Source organism: Macrobrachium rosenbergii, chromosome 48, assembly GCF_040412425.1.
Source record: "Macrobrachium rosenbergii isolate ZJJX-2024 chromosome 48, ASM4041242v1, whole genome shotgun sequence".
NCBI classification, from domain to species: domain Eukaryota; kingdom Metazoa; phylum Arthropoda; class Malacostraca; order Decapoda; family Palaemonidae; genus Macrobrachium; species Macrobrachium rosenbergii.
The window spans coordinates 48,270,635-48,286,454 of record NC_089788.1 but is presented as its reverse complement, the minus strand read 5'-3'; the positions used below and the strand labels follow the sequence as shown (position 1 = coordinate 48,286,454).

At 44.9% G+C, this 15,820-nt stretch overlaps 1 protein-coding gene, 1 non-coding gene and 1 pseudogene across 2 annotated transcripts in view; all 3 read left to right on the top strand.

Moving 5' to 3' along the window:
- The first annotated feature begins 2,029 nt into the window (after positions 1 to 2,029).
- Positions 2,030 to 15,820, top strand: part of Su(var)3-3 (lysine-specific histone demethylase Su(var)3-3) — a 220,051-nt gene continuing 206,260 nt past the window's right edge. Inside the window, exons 1-2 of the mRNA XM_067091698.1 lie at positions 2,030 to 2,223; positions 14,625 to 14,775. Coding sequence (XP_066947799.1) covers positions 2,134 to 2,223; positions 14,625 to 14,775 — 241 coding nt within the window. The 5' untranslated portion in view covers positions 2,030 to 2,133. The remainder of the gene's footprint in view (positions 2,224 to 14,624; positions 14,776 to 15,820) is intronic.
- LOC136831842 (U6 spliceosomal RNA) lies at positions 8,513 to 8,616 on the top strand. The gene has a single exon (XR_010850984.1). It is a non-coding gene; the product is annotated as a U6 spliceosomal RNA (small nuclear RNA).
- LOC136831857 (5S ribosomal RNA) lies at positions 10,118 to 10,233 on the top strand (annotated as a pseudogene).

Genomic DNA, 15,820 nt, shown 5'->3' with positions numbered 1-15,820 from the left:
ACCAGTTAACACCCAGCCAGTATGTCACTCAATCCCCAGTCCTTACAAACTCATGCTATGCCAATAGATACAGCTGCAGCAAGAGCTTTTGGTCAAGCTCTTGCTTCAACAAACTCGGGGAAGTGCTGCTCAGCTCCTGTTATGAAAGGAACAACCAGCCTGGCTTTAGGTGGTCATCCTTGGTCACCTGTCTTACTCGGGAAAACTCATGCCTTTCCGGCATCTCCATGAACACTCACTTCAGTGGCACTTTAGTAGCATTTGTTGGCCTTAAGCAATCCTTTCTTGTGCCCTGAGCAAAGAGTGCAGGAGATCCTTGCTCCATGACTGAAGAGTGAGAACCTCCTGGTATGAGTTCCTTTGAACTCCCCACCTCCAGACCATCTGCAGAACATCTTGGGAATATTGCAACATGGATGGCTTCAACATTCTGAGATTGTATGATGGCCACTCTGTAATGCTGATGGCAGAAAACAGTCGGTGATGTAGGTACATAAGTGGGTTTGCCACAGCATTGAGCTGTCAGCCACTTACATTCCAGCTAGAAGGCACATTTTATTGACAAGTGCAACCCCCAGCAGCTGTTACTCAGGACATATTGGTCACTACTTCTTGGATGGGGGAAGGCTTTTTGATCAATGGGGAACATTACTGATCATCCTGTCTGCTACAGTGGTATTCAGTATGTTTTCGGTGTTCTGCTCTCCTATTCCCGACCAGGGGCTGCCCTGGGAACACCTTCCAACAACCACTGGGACAAATTGGATATCTTTTCCTTTACTCTTTTCACTCTGTGTCCCAAATAACCCTGATAGCTCCTCCTTAGCTAGCTCTTCTGGCCAAGGGACCCCCAGATTTCATAATGGCTGATACCTTGGAGGCCAAGGGCAGATGCGGTTTGGTAAAACTTGATGACCCAGGAATTTGATATGGCGACCCTGATGGCATTTGTCAGGACGGACTACCAAACCATCAACAACAACCAGTTCTTGAGCTGAACGAAGCAACTTATGGGAAGCTTGACAGGTTACTTGTAAGCCATACTTGAGGCATACAGTTGAGCTTGCCCGACATACCTTAAACTGTGAACCCCGTAGGGGGTTAGTACCGTCAGTCCACCTTACGTGGTGCACTGCAGGCATTACTTAAAGGTCTTTGCAGCATCCCTTCGGCCCGTAGCTGCAACCTCTTTCATTCATTTTACTGTGCCTCATTTCGTATTTGCTTTCTTCCATCTGACTTTCCATCCTCTCCAACAATTGTTTCATAGTGTAACGGCGAGGTTTTCCTCCTATTACACATTTCAAACCTTCTTACTGTCAATTTCCCCTTCAGCGCTGAATGACCTCATAGATCCCAGTGCTTGGCCTTTGGCCTAAATCCTATATTTTTTTTAAACTGTGAACAAACAAAAAAATTATTGTGATCTCGATGAAGAACTGCATGGAAACTCGTTTAAATGATGCGCGTGAGTCAATCAAGTGGATAAGTGCATTGCCTCAGTAATTACTGACATATGCGGCCGGATATACGTCTGATGCTTAGTTAAGAGTAACGGCAACGAAGGTTTTTTTTCTCCTTATATAAGTTGATTGTTTGCTCAAAGACGGTTCACTTAGGGTTTTTTAATAATCAATGGGCTAAGTAATTGTTGTCAGTTTTACGAATACAACGTGAGGTTTGTAATGTAATGAAAGCAATGTTGCATTGTATGGTCATATTATTGTTTTTTAAACTTATAAATCGGTAATGATATATTTGTTATTCTTTTTTAGAAATGACGTTTGTCACTTAAGGTGCACGAGGGACTTCAAGTACTGCTGGCTTCTTAAGTGCATGCCTGTAGCCTACTGTTTTCTTGTAATCTGGTCTAAAGAGGAAAACTACCCAACTGCGTGCACATTCAGAATGCTTAATTCATATAGTCTATTATAATATAATAATTGCACCACTAAAATTTCTCGTATTTATAGCCACTGTATGAAGGATGTGTCAAAAACACCTTTTCAGACGGCGTCAGCTATTGCCTTCGCGTCACAACACAGCTTTTAGTGAAGAAGTTGGTGTTTGGACGCTGGTGTAATTACAAAGTGAGTTGTGTACCTTGAAATTTGAAGTAGTTTTGGCTGTGCCATGGAAAATAAAGAAGTGACAAGCCTAAGAAGACCAGCTGATACTACAGACGATGATGAGATTCGTAAAGGAAAGAAGAAACGAGGAAAGGTAGGCTAAGCTTAACGGCCTTGTCCATTTTTATGTAGATTAGGCTAGTCAATGAATGGCCATCGGCCTCATACCCTGCCCTTTTAGCCTACCGTAGTCAAATCTAGGCGATTAACCACAAAAATTCTGTGAAAATAACACGGATAAGAATGATTGAATGTAACAGTAATATCATTTGGTGTATTATTAATATGTAAAGTATGGCTGGAACAGAAATACGCGAGTCATACCTAACCTAACCAAAAAGTAATAGCCTACCGTAAGCTGCAAAGTTAAGGGTCACCAAGAAATCCAGGTGGTTACACTATCCTCATGTGTGATGTTCGTTTTCATTTCACTTCTAGAGCACAGGCATGATGATGGCTGTAATGATGGTGTTGATTAGAAAACTGAAGATATGGTTTGACTGGCTGGCTAGTGTGAGGGGACAGATTTTCAGTGCCATTGACTCGGTGGTAAAATCAACCATTGTTCCGACATGATCTACAAACCCTTGGTCCTTTACATTAGGAATTACTTTCAGCGTAGGCTGGAAACAGCCATTAAACTCTTGAGCAAGGTGGTTAGGCAGTAACTACCGCCAGGTAGCCAGGAATATCTGCGTGCCTGGATGTAAACATTCCAGTTTGCTTTCGGCCGTCATGCATTGCAGACATGGTTTTGGATCTCCTTGCCTGACTGTCGTTAAGCTTTTATTATCCCGGTGGGATCTTAATGTATTTTTGTGCGTATATTACGTGTGTTTGATATTTATTATTACAAACCCACGATTTGTGATAACCTTGCATAGCCGTCGTTCCCCTGCACTGTGTCTTGGGTTGACGGCCAAGGATGTATTTAAGGAGCGTAACAGAGTGGTAATGCTTCTCTCCAGTAGCCCTGTATTTAGATACTGAAAGTGTTCCCCTGTACGTTTGGAGTTATTAGATTGGGACGCAATATCTTTGCTCCCCTACATTGATTGGGACGTAAGAATTCACTTCCCTTGGGCTTCCGCCCTCTGTGTACAAGGGCATGACTACTTCCTTCCTACATGTGCCGAGTGTTGTTTTCGCTGCCTGCGCTTCGAGAGTTGCAGGGCGGGTGGGAGGTTGCAGGCGTCGTCTGTAAGTTACGCTTCCACGGTGCCCTTGGTAGCCTCCCCTCCTTCCTTTTCTCTCCCCGTAGGTTCTTCCTTTCTCTCCTTTGGTAGAGATCTCTCTCCTTCAACCTCTTCGCTCGCTCATTGGGCGAAGACTGTTGGGGGAAGGGGCTGCGTCTGGCAACCTCTTCTTGGGTACCTCCTGTTCCTGCCTAGGGCAATTCCCTTCGTGGCGAGAGGAGTTTTCCTCTAATCATCTTTGCTTTTTCTTTGAGGTTGACAGTGAGCATCGCAGACACAGCAGTAGTTGGCTGGATATCTCAGGGGATATCTCACATGAAGGAGTCCCAACGTTCATTAGTGTTGCTTCGGGATCGACCACAATACCTGGCTGGATGACATAATTCCATGTCGGGATCGTTCCAACTCTGTTCCCGCTGATGTGGATCGATCGGTGTAATTACTGACCCTCATGTATGCTGTGGTAATGCCTCTGGCATATCTGTGGTCCATCTGCTCCTTCTTTCCCCTGTGTTATGCTCCTGTTAACTCGATGACAGTCTCTGGGCAGCTCTTCCTGGTCTCCTGCCGCAGCTGTCCTGATTGTTCCTGTCAATGCTGGTGACTTTCATGTGACGTTCCTGGCTGTTGCAGTAGCTCCTGCCTTCCGAACCGCTTCTGTAGCTCCTGCATCGGCTGTCCTGATCATGCCTGCTGCTTCTCCTGGTGGTCGTGCCCAGGGCTGCTTCCATTGTGTTCCTGCCAGCTGCCCTGGAGGTTACGATGTCTGCCATCCAATAGATGTTGGCGTAAAGGTGAAGGAAGTAGCCGCCTTGTGGAATTGGTGTTCCTGGCTGTTGCATTAGCTCCTGCCTTCCAAACCGCTGCCGTAGCTCCTGCATCGCTATCCTGATCATGCCTGCCGTGTCTCCTGGCGGTCGTGCCGGGGCAGTTTCCGTTGTGTTCCTGCCAGCTGTCCCGGAGGTTACGATGTCCGCGATCCTGTAGATGTCGGGCGTGAAGGTGAAGAGAGTCGCCCTGTGGAAAGTGATGTTCCTGGCCGTTGCAGTAGCTTCTGCCTTCCGAACCGCTGCCATAGCTCCTGCATCAGCTGTTCTGACCATGTCTGCTACTTCTCCTGGTGGTCATGTCGGGTTAGGAAACCAATTTGCATATCCCTGGGTTTTGTGTTTCGGGAGCCGCGGACGCACAGACCTCGGCTTATGATCCCGTTCTCAGTCCTAGAGGCTCTGCCTGTAAAACGGGAGCTGCTTTTGGGCGCTTGTTCACGAGCCGCTCCGAGTGCTCGAGATTCGGTGGAATATCGAGTATCCTGATCTGGTCTGTAGAGTACAGTACTCTCCCCGGCCCAGTTCGGGAGCAGTGTGAGATAAAGGGCTGAGGCACCCAGGTGTCTCAGCTCTTCCTGCCAGCACCACAAGCGCTCCCCGAGTGCTTACCAGTGCTCGGTCAGGTTCCCAGTCTGGTGTCTCGATCCTATCGGTTTGAATACCAGAAGAGGCCAGGAAGAGATTCCCTTCGGGAGTCCTGCGGGACTTCTAAAGGACTGCTCTCTTCCGGGAGACAAGTTTCTCTCGTTGGCTCTTCCCGCCCTCAGGCAGGAACCGATTCGCATTCTCCTGTGGGGTCTGGCATTTCAGGGGCTGCGAGAGTGCGGCCTCTTGAGGCTGTGAATTTATCTTCGGAGTTTGGCTGCCTGGCGTGCTTTGGGTGTCGGTCCCCCTATTCTCCCGTATGACAACTAGGTAGCTGAGAAGGGTTTCATGGGATCTGTCAAGATCTCCCTCCATGGGACATGTACATGAGTTTCATACTTCGGAAACAGCAAGGGTCTTCCTCTTCAAGTTGCGATCGCCCTCGTTTTTTGGAGAACTTCGTGCCAATGAATCGGCACAAGGATCCCTGGGACAGGACCACAGCTTCCCCAATGAATAATCATCATATATAGCTGGATACCCCTTGAAGTCCTTTGCAACACTGTCCCAGGGACTGGATCCGTCTTTGTTGGTGGGTGTCATTGACGGAACTTCTTCTTGGGTCAGAGTTGCTCTTCAAGTCTGGACTTCCTCGTCTTCTCTGCCGAGGGTTGTTTCTCTCCCTTTCATTTGTGAAGAATGTAAACCCTTGCGACCTAGTCTTCTATCTGAAGTAGCCTTCTTCTCCTCAGTCGAGACTTAGCTACGTATGAGAAGCTTCTTCGGTCATGCTGTCCCAGGGAACTGTTCCCCGGGTGGCATGTGACTCTTGTTTAGGGTTCCTGTCCCGTGCTCTGCACGCGCCCTTACGAGAGTCGTTGGATAGAGATGTGCCCTCTTAGGACCATCTCTCATCTTGCTCTGGCCTTGGCGTGAGAAGACGGAAGGACAGGGATGGGGATCAATACCTCGACTCCTTCTCAGATGTCATAGGTGGACTCTGAATCCATCGGCATCTATTGTCGGGTTCGAGTCCTTCTTGTTCCCCTCCTCCTTGGACTTTGTGTTGATGATCCAGATCATTTGTTACTTTGTGCTATTAGGGAGCTGTGGTACTTTTTGAAAAGGCTCGACATTCCCTAACCTGGATGTCGTCGACGTTTTGCTAGTACTATCTCTCCCAAGGAAGAAGTGTCTAAGAATACATCTTTCTCCTGACTTCGTGTGCGATCAAAGGAGATACTCGGCAGCTGGCAACGACAGTACCGGTACTTTCCACACAAGAGCTCATGAAGTCAGTGGCTTGGTCCATCCCTCGCATTCCGAAAGTTTCTGTCAGTCTGGAAACAAGATGTGGTCTCATAGACCACATTCTTGTCTTCCTGTGGTTGTGCCCACAGGCCCTTGGAACCTTTTTTCCTTGGCCCTGTGGTGGCTGCTCAACAAGTTGTGTTTTCTTACCCAGCTCCTTCAAGAAGACGAGTAGCATCTTGCCTAAGGTGTTGGTTCTGGAAGTGAGAAGGATACCGAGAGTGACTGGCCTCTCTTCCTCCTCCTTCCTCATCCTCCTACTTCTCCTCCTTCGGGATGGGAATAGGACTCGAACCAATACTTGTTGGATCTGGCGCTGTTGTGGTAAGACTACACATTAAGCACCCATTCTATTTTTCTTCTAGAATCATAGAAGCAATTCTGCTCCTTCCTCTAGCAAGGGGAGGAAGGAGAGACTGGCAATAAGGGAACCCTATCTCAGCTTTGCCTTACTGCCTCCGACTCTAGATTCCTCCAGCCTATTTCGTATGAGTTAGGTTTCACTCATGCGAACGAAACCAGTATCTGACATTTGATCTTGCAGTTCCTACACTCCGATCAGTATGTCAGAGGCACGGTACTCCTCCTCTCTCTTTCGACCAGGAGGAGTAGCCGAGGTATGCAGAACTCAAGTCAGTTCAAGAGACTCATGCAGATTCCTCCCTCCAGCCATTGAGTCTTCCTAATGTAAAGCACTGACAGTTTGTTTATCGTGTCAAAACAAACCACAATTTTAAAAGTAAATTGTATTTTGTTCATGAGACTTACCTGGCAGATATATATAGCTGTATTCTCCGAAGTCCGACAGAATTTCAAAATTCGCAGCACGCAGTGGTCCGGCAGGTGGTTAGTACCCATTCCCGCCGCTGGGAGGCGGTATCAGGAACCATTCCCATTTTCTATTCAGATTTTCTCTGTTGCCGGACTGTCAACACCTGTTGTCAGTTCCTCCGCCATTTGGATTTCGAAATTTGTTGTCACTTAAGTATTTTGGTTGTTTTTTGGTATATGACTGGATCTGTGACTTGGCATACGCTCTTTGTGGACCGTTTTTTATTTTGCTTTTGACTTTTCTTATAATTAAGATGTCTTACCTCTAGCTATCGAGTCTGTAGCTTGGTGAATGTAAGGTGAGGCTATCGAAAACTTCATAGTTCCTCACACTTTATGTATGATATGTAAGGGTGTTCAATGCTCTATGATAATCGGTATAATGAATGTGAGGGATTATCTGAGGGTGAGTGGAAGAAATATGAAGCCTATATGCTTAAATTGGAGCGTGATAGGTTGAGGAGATCTTCCTCCTTGAGTGCATCCTTAGATGGACAGTCAGGGTTTTCTCCTACTAGTAACCCTGTAGTAAATTTTAGTACTAACCCTGTAGTTTGTTGCTGCAGAAGGTAATACCCTGGCTCTCGTGTTGAGTCAATCGTGCTCTTGAAACTAAAGTGAATGCAATTCAAACGCAAAGTGTTAGTGCTAGTGCCCCTAGTGTTGTGGAGGCGGCAGATCGGCCCTATAATGCCTCTAGGCCTGGACCTCTGTCGAACTCCCAGGACCAGGAGGGGGCATGTCAAAGCCGCATGAGGTTACGGGGCCTCTCCACCGATCTGGCGTCCCTTGGCAGGCCTGATGACGCTACCCAGGCTGCCAGGGATCGTGCACAGGCACGCATCCTGAAGGATTGCTTCTGCCCTCCGACACGTCCTCCCGCCTCGGGTTGGAGCTCTCAGGTTGGACTCTCGCCCTCTTAAGAGAAGCTTAGAGGAGAGGACGGTTCACGTCCTCTTCCTCTAGACGCGTTGTGCTCTTCCCGAAAGTTGCGTGGATATTCCTCCGCAGAAGAGAATAAAGTGTTTTTCGGATGATGACGCTACTCGACCCCCTGTCGCGCTAAGGCAAGGGCTAGAGCTTCTTCCCCTGTGAGAAGGAAGTATACGTCTATCGCCCTTTTCCTTCTCTCAGGTTCAGCCCTTCTCCTGAGAGAGTTGCTTCTCCAACGCGTAAGATTTTGTTGGGTTTGCAACAACAGCTGGATGCTCTCATGAACCTTTCAAGATTCGAAACTGCCTGTTAAGAGGTACAGACTTTAACCTTCGTCTCCTGCTTCGTCTTCCTCGTCTGCTAGATGTTTTGGAGCTTCTCCTGTCGCCTAGAGAGTGTTTAGTGGCTTCCTAATCGTCTTCCCGATTTGAGGTGTTGGACTTTTCTCTTGACTCGCGCCAGGAGCGCGTGTCTTGCTCTTCGCGGCGCTTCACGCCACGCGCGCCTCACCTTGACGCCGCTTCGCGCCACGCTGTGACTCTCTTCTAGTACTTGCCACGGAGCCTCTCGCACGTCACGCCATGACGCTCCGTGCTCGCTTCGCCGTATAGCTTCAAGTCTTGTGTTGACGCCGCTCCAGTTGTACATCGTGTCGCACAACTACCCGCAACATCTGATGTCCTTCTTAATTTAGCCAGTACTTGCTTCGCAGTACATATACTAAAATTGAACGATACAGAGAAGATTAGCATGGCCCCTGCGCAAGGATGACACGCTAATCGTGAAGCGTTCCACATTTTTTATGTTTACTATACGCACTCTAGTTGACAACTTCTTCGCTTCGCTGGAGTTCCCGCTTCACGATCGGGCGAATCGAAAATACTTTCACCACTCACTCAAGACCCGCCAGCTGGGGAAGAACATCCTCTTCGTCACAGCCTTTGGATGAAGAGAAACATCTTTTGTCTTCTTCTTCCCCTGATTATCAGACTCTGGCTTTTTTCTTAAGGATCTGTTTCCTGAGACTTTTCAACCTTCGGCTCCTCTCTCTCCACCTTCGCAGTTGTCTTTGTCTTAAGGGGAGCGTTTGACGAAAAAAATCGAAATCAAAATTTTCTGGGATATTTTATATATGGCATCATACATATCCTGACTATCTTCTCAGAAAGTTTTATTTAAAAGTTCATATAGTTAGAGTTATAAACAAAAAACAGTAACCTATCATAGACAAAATTACATTTTTCATATAATGTAATGATATTGTCAGTATTTCGGTGGTAATTTCCTTTTAGCTATGAAATAATAATATCTAATGCGATCTATGGCAACCCTGTGGATAGTACGATCAGCGAAAAGACAGGAATGCCGCAGGGCAGTCAGTGGCAGTCAGTCAGTAGCAGCTCAGAGCTTGACTAAATAAGACGCCACGCTGCCCAACCTGAGCCGTGTTTTGACACTCGCCATTTAGCTTCATTTAGCGAAGTTATATTACTTTGCAAGCCTATTGTTATATTTTTTGGCTTTTCAATATGTCATAAAAACATCAAACTGTGTAACAGCAAGCAAATAAATACACAGAGAAGCAAAAATATCGTATTTCTCAAAACTAAAGTTATCGACATTCAAACTGCATCTCCTTCATAACGAAAGCACCGATCTCAATGATACAAAAAGTAAAACAAAGCTAAATAAATTGCCTACAAACAAAGGGGCTTCCATGGAAGCAACACGAGACCCGCACCACGAGAGAGTTTTTCCCAAAGGAATGTCACTTCCAAGAGAGGTAGCAAGTGACTCCTTTCATCTCCAGACTCCATTAGCAACCAGGCTTCATTTTGCACAAGCCTGGAAAGAGAGAGGGCCAGATGTTTGGTCCCTCCTACTGTTAGAGAGAGGTTACTTGATTCCCTTCCTGTCTCCTCCTCCTTTGTTTTTTGTTTCCCAATTGCCATCCTGTCAAACAGAAAATTCTGTTTGACCTGCTCAAACAGATGCTCGAGCGGAGAGCAGTGGAACAGGTCTTGGACTCACAGTTCCCGGATTTTACTACAGATTGTTTCTAGTCCCAAAACTTTCAGTAGGCTGGAGACCCGTCTTGACGTCAACAACAACTTGGTCCGAAGGAAAAGTTCAAGATGGAGACCTCGCAGTCAATACTAGAGCCCTTCTTCCCGGGATTGATGGTATCTTTGGATCTCCAAGATACTGATCTTCACGCCCAATTCATCCACGTTCGATGAAGTATCTCAGGTTGTCTTGGGGGACTAGGCGCACCAGTTCATGGCACTCTGCTTTGGACTCTGCATAACGCCATACCACGTTGAGCACCGCTTCTCGTCCGATCAGCGAAGTTAAGCAACGTTGGGTCTGGTCAGTACTTGATGGGTGACCGCCTGGGAACACCAGATGCTGTTGGCATCACATTTTGCTCGAGGGTGTTTACACTTCTCATGAAAAACGTTGAGATGCAGTTGCACCTGTCGCACGTCAGGATCTCACTCTACTTGGACGACTGGTTGATTCGGCGTCGTCGGGCCCAGTATCTGGAGGACCTTCAGTTGACTCTGCAACTCGTGAAGTCCCTGGGACTTCTGGTCTGTGGAAAAGTCGCAGCTGATCCCCACTGTCCATTGTGTCTGGGAATTCAGATGTATTCAGCGGCTTTTATAGCGTCTCCGTCAAGAAGAACGGCAACTTCTATGTACGAAAAGTCTCGGCCTTCTTGGAAAAGGAAACATGCTCGGTGAGGGAATGAATGAGTCTGCTGGGGACCATTTCCTCGCTGGAGAAGTTTGTTTTCACTGGGGAGTCTGCATCTCAGGCCTCTTCAGCTCTTTCTGTTGGAGAACTGGCAAAGCAAGGAAGACTTGAAAGAGGAATTGAGAATTCTTCTTTCTATAAAAGAGGATCTGTAGTGGTGGCTCGATCCAACGAAATTGCAGAAAGGATCTCCCTCAAGCTTCTGAACCCCGACCTAGTGTTGTTTTTCCGACAGGTCGTCAACAGGTTGGGGGCAACACTAGAGGGAGAGGAAGTGTTAGGAACCTGGAGAGAGAACAGGTGTCCTGGCACATCAACTTCAAAGATTTGGCAGCTGTCTTTTAGCTCTCCAATTCTTCGAGGTCCAAGTTTGCAATCGTGTAGTTCTAGCAAACTCGGACAATACTACTTGTTCCTGTTCAGCCTTGCAAGAGAGATTATTCTTTGAGCCTATGCTTGCAACATTTCGATTCTCACAAGTTTTGTTGCAGGGATCGAAAATGTTCGAAAGCAGACCTGCTCTGTTGAGGCGCCATCAACTCCTGCCAAGGAATGGACCCTTCATCAGGAGGTTTGCCAAGATTTTGGAAATTTTGGGGTCGCCATCTTGTGGATCTTTTCACGAGCCAGGTTGGATTTTCTCCTTTACTTAAGAGAAAAAACTAGGTATAGCAGTTCCGACTATCAAGTGTTATCGGGCATGCTTTTGATTGTTTTCAGACACAGAGGATTAGATTTGTCTGACAATAAGGACCTCCACGATCTTACGAGCTCTTTCAAGACGTCCAAGGTTCCTCAGCTAATTCCTCCTGCTTGGAACTTGGACGTAGTGCTCAAGTTTTTGATGTTTAGTCCTTTGAGCCTCTCCACTCTGCATCTCTTAAGGATGTTACTCAAAAACGGCATTCCTCACGGCTCTGGCGACGGGCGAAGAGAGTGAGCGGTTCGAGGCCGTCATGTGGGCTTCAAGGAACACAATGCTGTCTATTCTTTAAGCCCTAAGTTCTTGGCTAAGAATGATAGGTCTTCTAACCCTTGGCCTAGACACTTTGAAATTAAAGGTTTAGCAGACCTTATTGGACAGGAACCTGAGGGAGTTCTATGTCCAGTTAGAGCTCTCAAGTACTACCTTAAAAGAACACAGGACACTCGTGGTCCCTCGGATAATTTATGGTGTTCTGTGAGGCAACCAGTTAAACCTATGTCGAAGAATGCACTGGCATTCTTCATTAGGGGACGTCATTAAGGACGCACACTCTAGTTGTGATGACTCCAACTTCAAGTTGTTGAGAGTTAACGCTCACGAGGTGAGGGCAGTTGCTACCTCCATGGCGTTCAAGAAAATATGGTACTCGGTGACATTCTCAGTGCCACATTTTGGCGAAGTCAATTCGTGTTTGCCTCACACTCTTGGCAAGATGTTTAGGTAGCATACGAAAATTGCTTTTTCGCTGGGACCATACATTGCTGCTTCAGCAACCTTGGGGACAGGGGTAACTCTGATCCTATCCCCTTTTTATTGTGTTTTTATGGTTGTTGGGTCGACTACTGAGGCAGTCTTCCCAATCCTTTGCAAACTAACGCTTTAGGTGTTGGTTAGGTGGTTAGTAATGCTCTTTGTCCTCTTTGTATGGTCTATGATCTAGTCACATTGTGGTCACGCCCCGTTGAGACAGATCATCTAGAAGTCGCCAGCTATATAGGTCACTACCTGGCTGGGGTCTCTAGTAAAGCAGAAGCAGACTAGAGTGACAGTAACCACTCAGTCAGCTACGCTATCAGATAAGGAACCAAAATAATTTTACCAATAATTGGTTTTTTCCCTAATTCTTGGCTGGCTCTACCCCTCCAAAGGTGGTATTCAGCTATATATATATCTGACAGGTAAGTCTCATGAACAAAATGATATTTTAATGATAAAATAATAGTTTGTTCATACTTACCTGTCAGATATATATATTCATATTGCCCTCCCTCCTCCCCTCAGGAGTCAGTGGCGTTAGAAAATCTGAATAGAAAATGGGAATGGTTCCTGATACCCGCCTCCCAGCGGCGGAATGGGTACTAACCACCTGCCCGGCCACTCGTGTGCCGCGAATTTTGAAATTCTGTCGGACTTCGGAGAATACAGCTATATATATATCTGCCAGGTAAGTATGAACAAACTTTATTTTATCATTAAAATATTATTTTTCCTAACTATACAAACCTGAGGTCCTTTACATTACATATTATGCCCACCTCATGCCACCCCTCAATCTGAACCAGGACCGAAAGGCAAACTGGAATGTTTATATCCTGACGGTAGTTACTGCCTAACCACCTTGCTCAATAGTTCAACGGCGGTTTCCAGTCTACGCTGAAAATAATTCCTAATGTAAAGGACCTCAGGTTTGTATAGTTAGGAAAAATACAATTTACTCTTAAAAATTGTGACTTTTCTCTGAGAGAAAATGGTTCTGAGAGTATTTTGATGTTATTTTCACAACTAAATACAATTTTTTATGATAAAAATATGATTTACTAATTTTCAGATATTAATACTAATGTAGACACAGCATAATGTCATAAAATATATATTTTTTTCATTGTATTTAAGTTCATACTGAACATGTGAGTTTCTAATGTTTCCCCCCCCCCTGTTCTGTAAAAAGAAAATGGGACAGCCTTACTACTGTGTGAGAGAAAATGGCTCTGATTGAATGTAGGGTTGACTAGAGTTTAGCTTTCACACTTAGCTGTAAGCCTTATATTTTTAAGGGTAAAATGTTGTAATATGAATTTGAAATATCAAAATGTTTTAGGGTGATAGTTTAAGGTACACAATTGGTGTTGGAACCATTAAATAGGCAATTATAAATGTTTTTATAGATAGTCTTGGGTGTTTGACCTGTCTAAGTACAGTATATAGTTATAAGCATTTTTAGGGGGGTGTCAAGTATATGCAGATTTTAGCTATTTGCTGGGGGTTATGGTATGTATCTCCTGCAAATACTGGGGTTTACTGTAATCCAATTTCTCTTAAACTGAATAGGAATAAATTAGGACATTTTGTTGGTCAAACCCATGAAAGTTGGTTTCCTGTAAACAGACGTAATAAAACAATTTTTATTATGGCTGATCAGTATGCCAAGAAAGGCCAGCATTCCTTCTGCCTCAGTTTCCAAAGTGAATTTGATGTTGCTGTGCCTAGAGTTCAAGTATTCTAAAGACAGTGAAATGTGGTCATTAGATCTAAAAGATTAAGAACGTATCATCAACATATCGCCTGTACACCAGTGGCTTGAAATCTTTGGGACATTCATTCAACCATTCTGCTTCAAAATGAGCAAGGAAAGCATTGGCTATTGTTGTTCCTAATGGGTTACCCATACCTCCTTGTTGAACATAAAGAAACAGTCACTCACAGCTAGTGATAACAACTGATGAAACTGTTGTTTAGAAAACTTATCAGTTTTATCAGTATCTTTAAACAAATCGCTAACACACACGTCAATTGTTTCCTTTAAGGGTATGTAAGTAAATAGAGATTTAATGTCAAAACTGGCCATTACACATTGCTTATCATTCATGTCACAAATTTCTTTTACAAAAGTAAATCCTTTACATTGTACTGGTGGGAGGTGATCGGTGTTAGAATGGGCACCAGAAATTTATATAACTTGTAATTAAATGTACCAATAGCAGACATTGTTGGTCTTAAAGGGCAATTGTCTTTATGGACCTTAGGTTTTGAAACCTAGAATTATATAGTGGACAAGAAATTAATACTAATATATTTTTGTGAATGAGGCATTATCATAATTTTTCTATAGATATGTGAAGATAAGGAACATTTTCCCAAAAGGAAGTGCATTGCTTTAACTTCAATAAAAGTAATTTTTAAATAAATTAATTCTTTCTTGTTGAACTGGATGTATTTTTTCTTACAATATGAGCAAAATGCCTGTGTTAAATGCAGCAGATACTGTAATAAAATTGAAAATATTTAAGTAAATATAAGGTTTGATTAAGCCGACATATAGCAAACAATTAATTTTCACGACCAGACAGAGCAAGAGGAAGAAGAAACATCAGCTAACAATGCCACTACTCCAAATACAACCACTACAGCATCTTCTGACTCAAAGGACGATGTGAAAACTGAGAAGAATGAGAAGGAGGAAGGAGAACAGGAAGCAGAGCAGGATGACCCAACTGGTTAGTAATGTGGAAGGAAACTACACATGGTGTTCCTTGTCGATTTTTAACTTAGAGTTTCATATAAGTAACTTATCAAGTGATTACATCGCTATAGATTCTACCTCGCACGGCAGCTTAAATTTAAAAATTTGAGGCAGTGCTTCTATCGTTTTCGTGTAGGTGACCAGCACCGCCCACTTTCTGGGAACAATAGGAACAACACAGCTGAAGAGCTCAATTGATTTCTGCTGGCTTCCAACTGAACATCGTTTGGATGAAGCAGTTTGTTTTGAATGCTTATTGATTATTGGTTGATATTTTCCCCATGATTGGCGAAGTATTCTTGCTTTTGGTAGCCTTCGAGCTATTTAACGGTAGTTTAGGATTTTTGAGACCCGTTTTCCCTGATTTGAGACCTGTTTTCACCGAATATGTCGGACTCTAGTTCATCTAGAATTCGTTATTGCAGCAAAGGCTGCAAGACAAGACTGACTAAGGCCTCTTACGACTCCCATACCATTTGTACTAATTGTAGGGGACAAGTATGCACGATTGATTTGCAACAAATGCATGGACTGGGATGAGAGAAAATGGAAAGTTTTAAAGTCACATTTGAACAGACTTGATAGAGACAGGAAAAGAAAGCCGGCTGCTAGAGCTGAAAGTAGGACTTTAGCTAGCTGAGAGTCTACACCTAAGTCTGGTGTAGCCGATGTTATGCCTTTTATTTCTTCTCCTATACCTGTCTTGTCTCCCATCACCAGCCCTCCAACTGTACCACCAACTCCTTTACCTGCCTCCCGTGCTATAGCCCCAATCCCATTGCCAGTCTCTAATCAAGATTTGACCAGAAAGTTGGTCTTACAGTGAATACTGTGGCCCAGTGAGGGGCTTCCATTAAAGTCCTGCTGGACAAAGTGAGTGATAAAAGTGACAGTGCAGTGTTAGTGGAGGAGGTGGCTGCTCGCCCTGCTGACTCTCTTAGACGGTTGGTCCCTGTTAGACTCCCTAAACCTGGGAGGAGGCATACTGGAAGTCCAAGGGTGGTCGGTGGGGTTTGGTT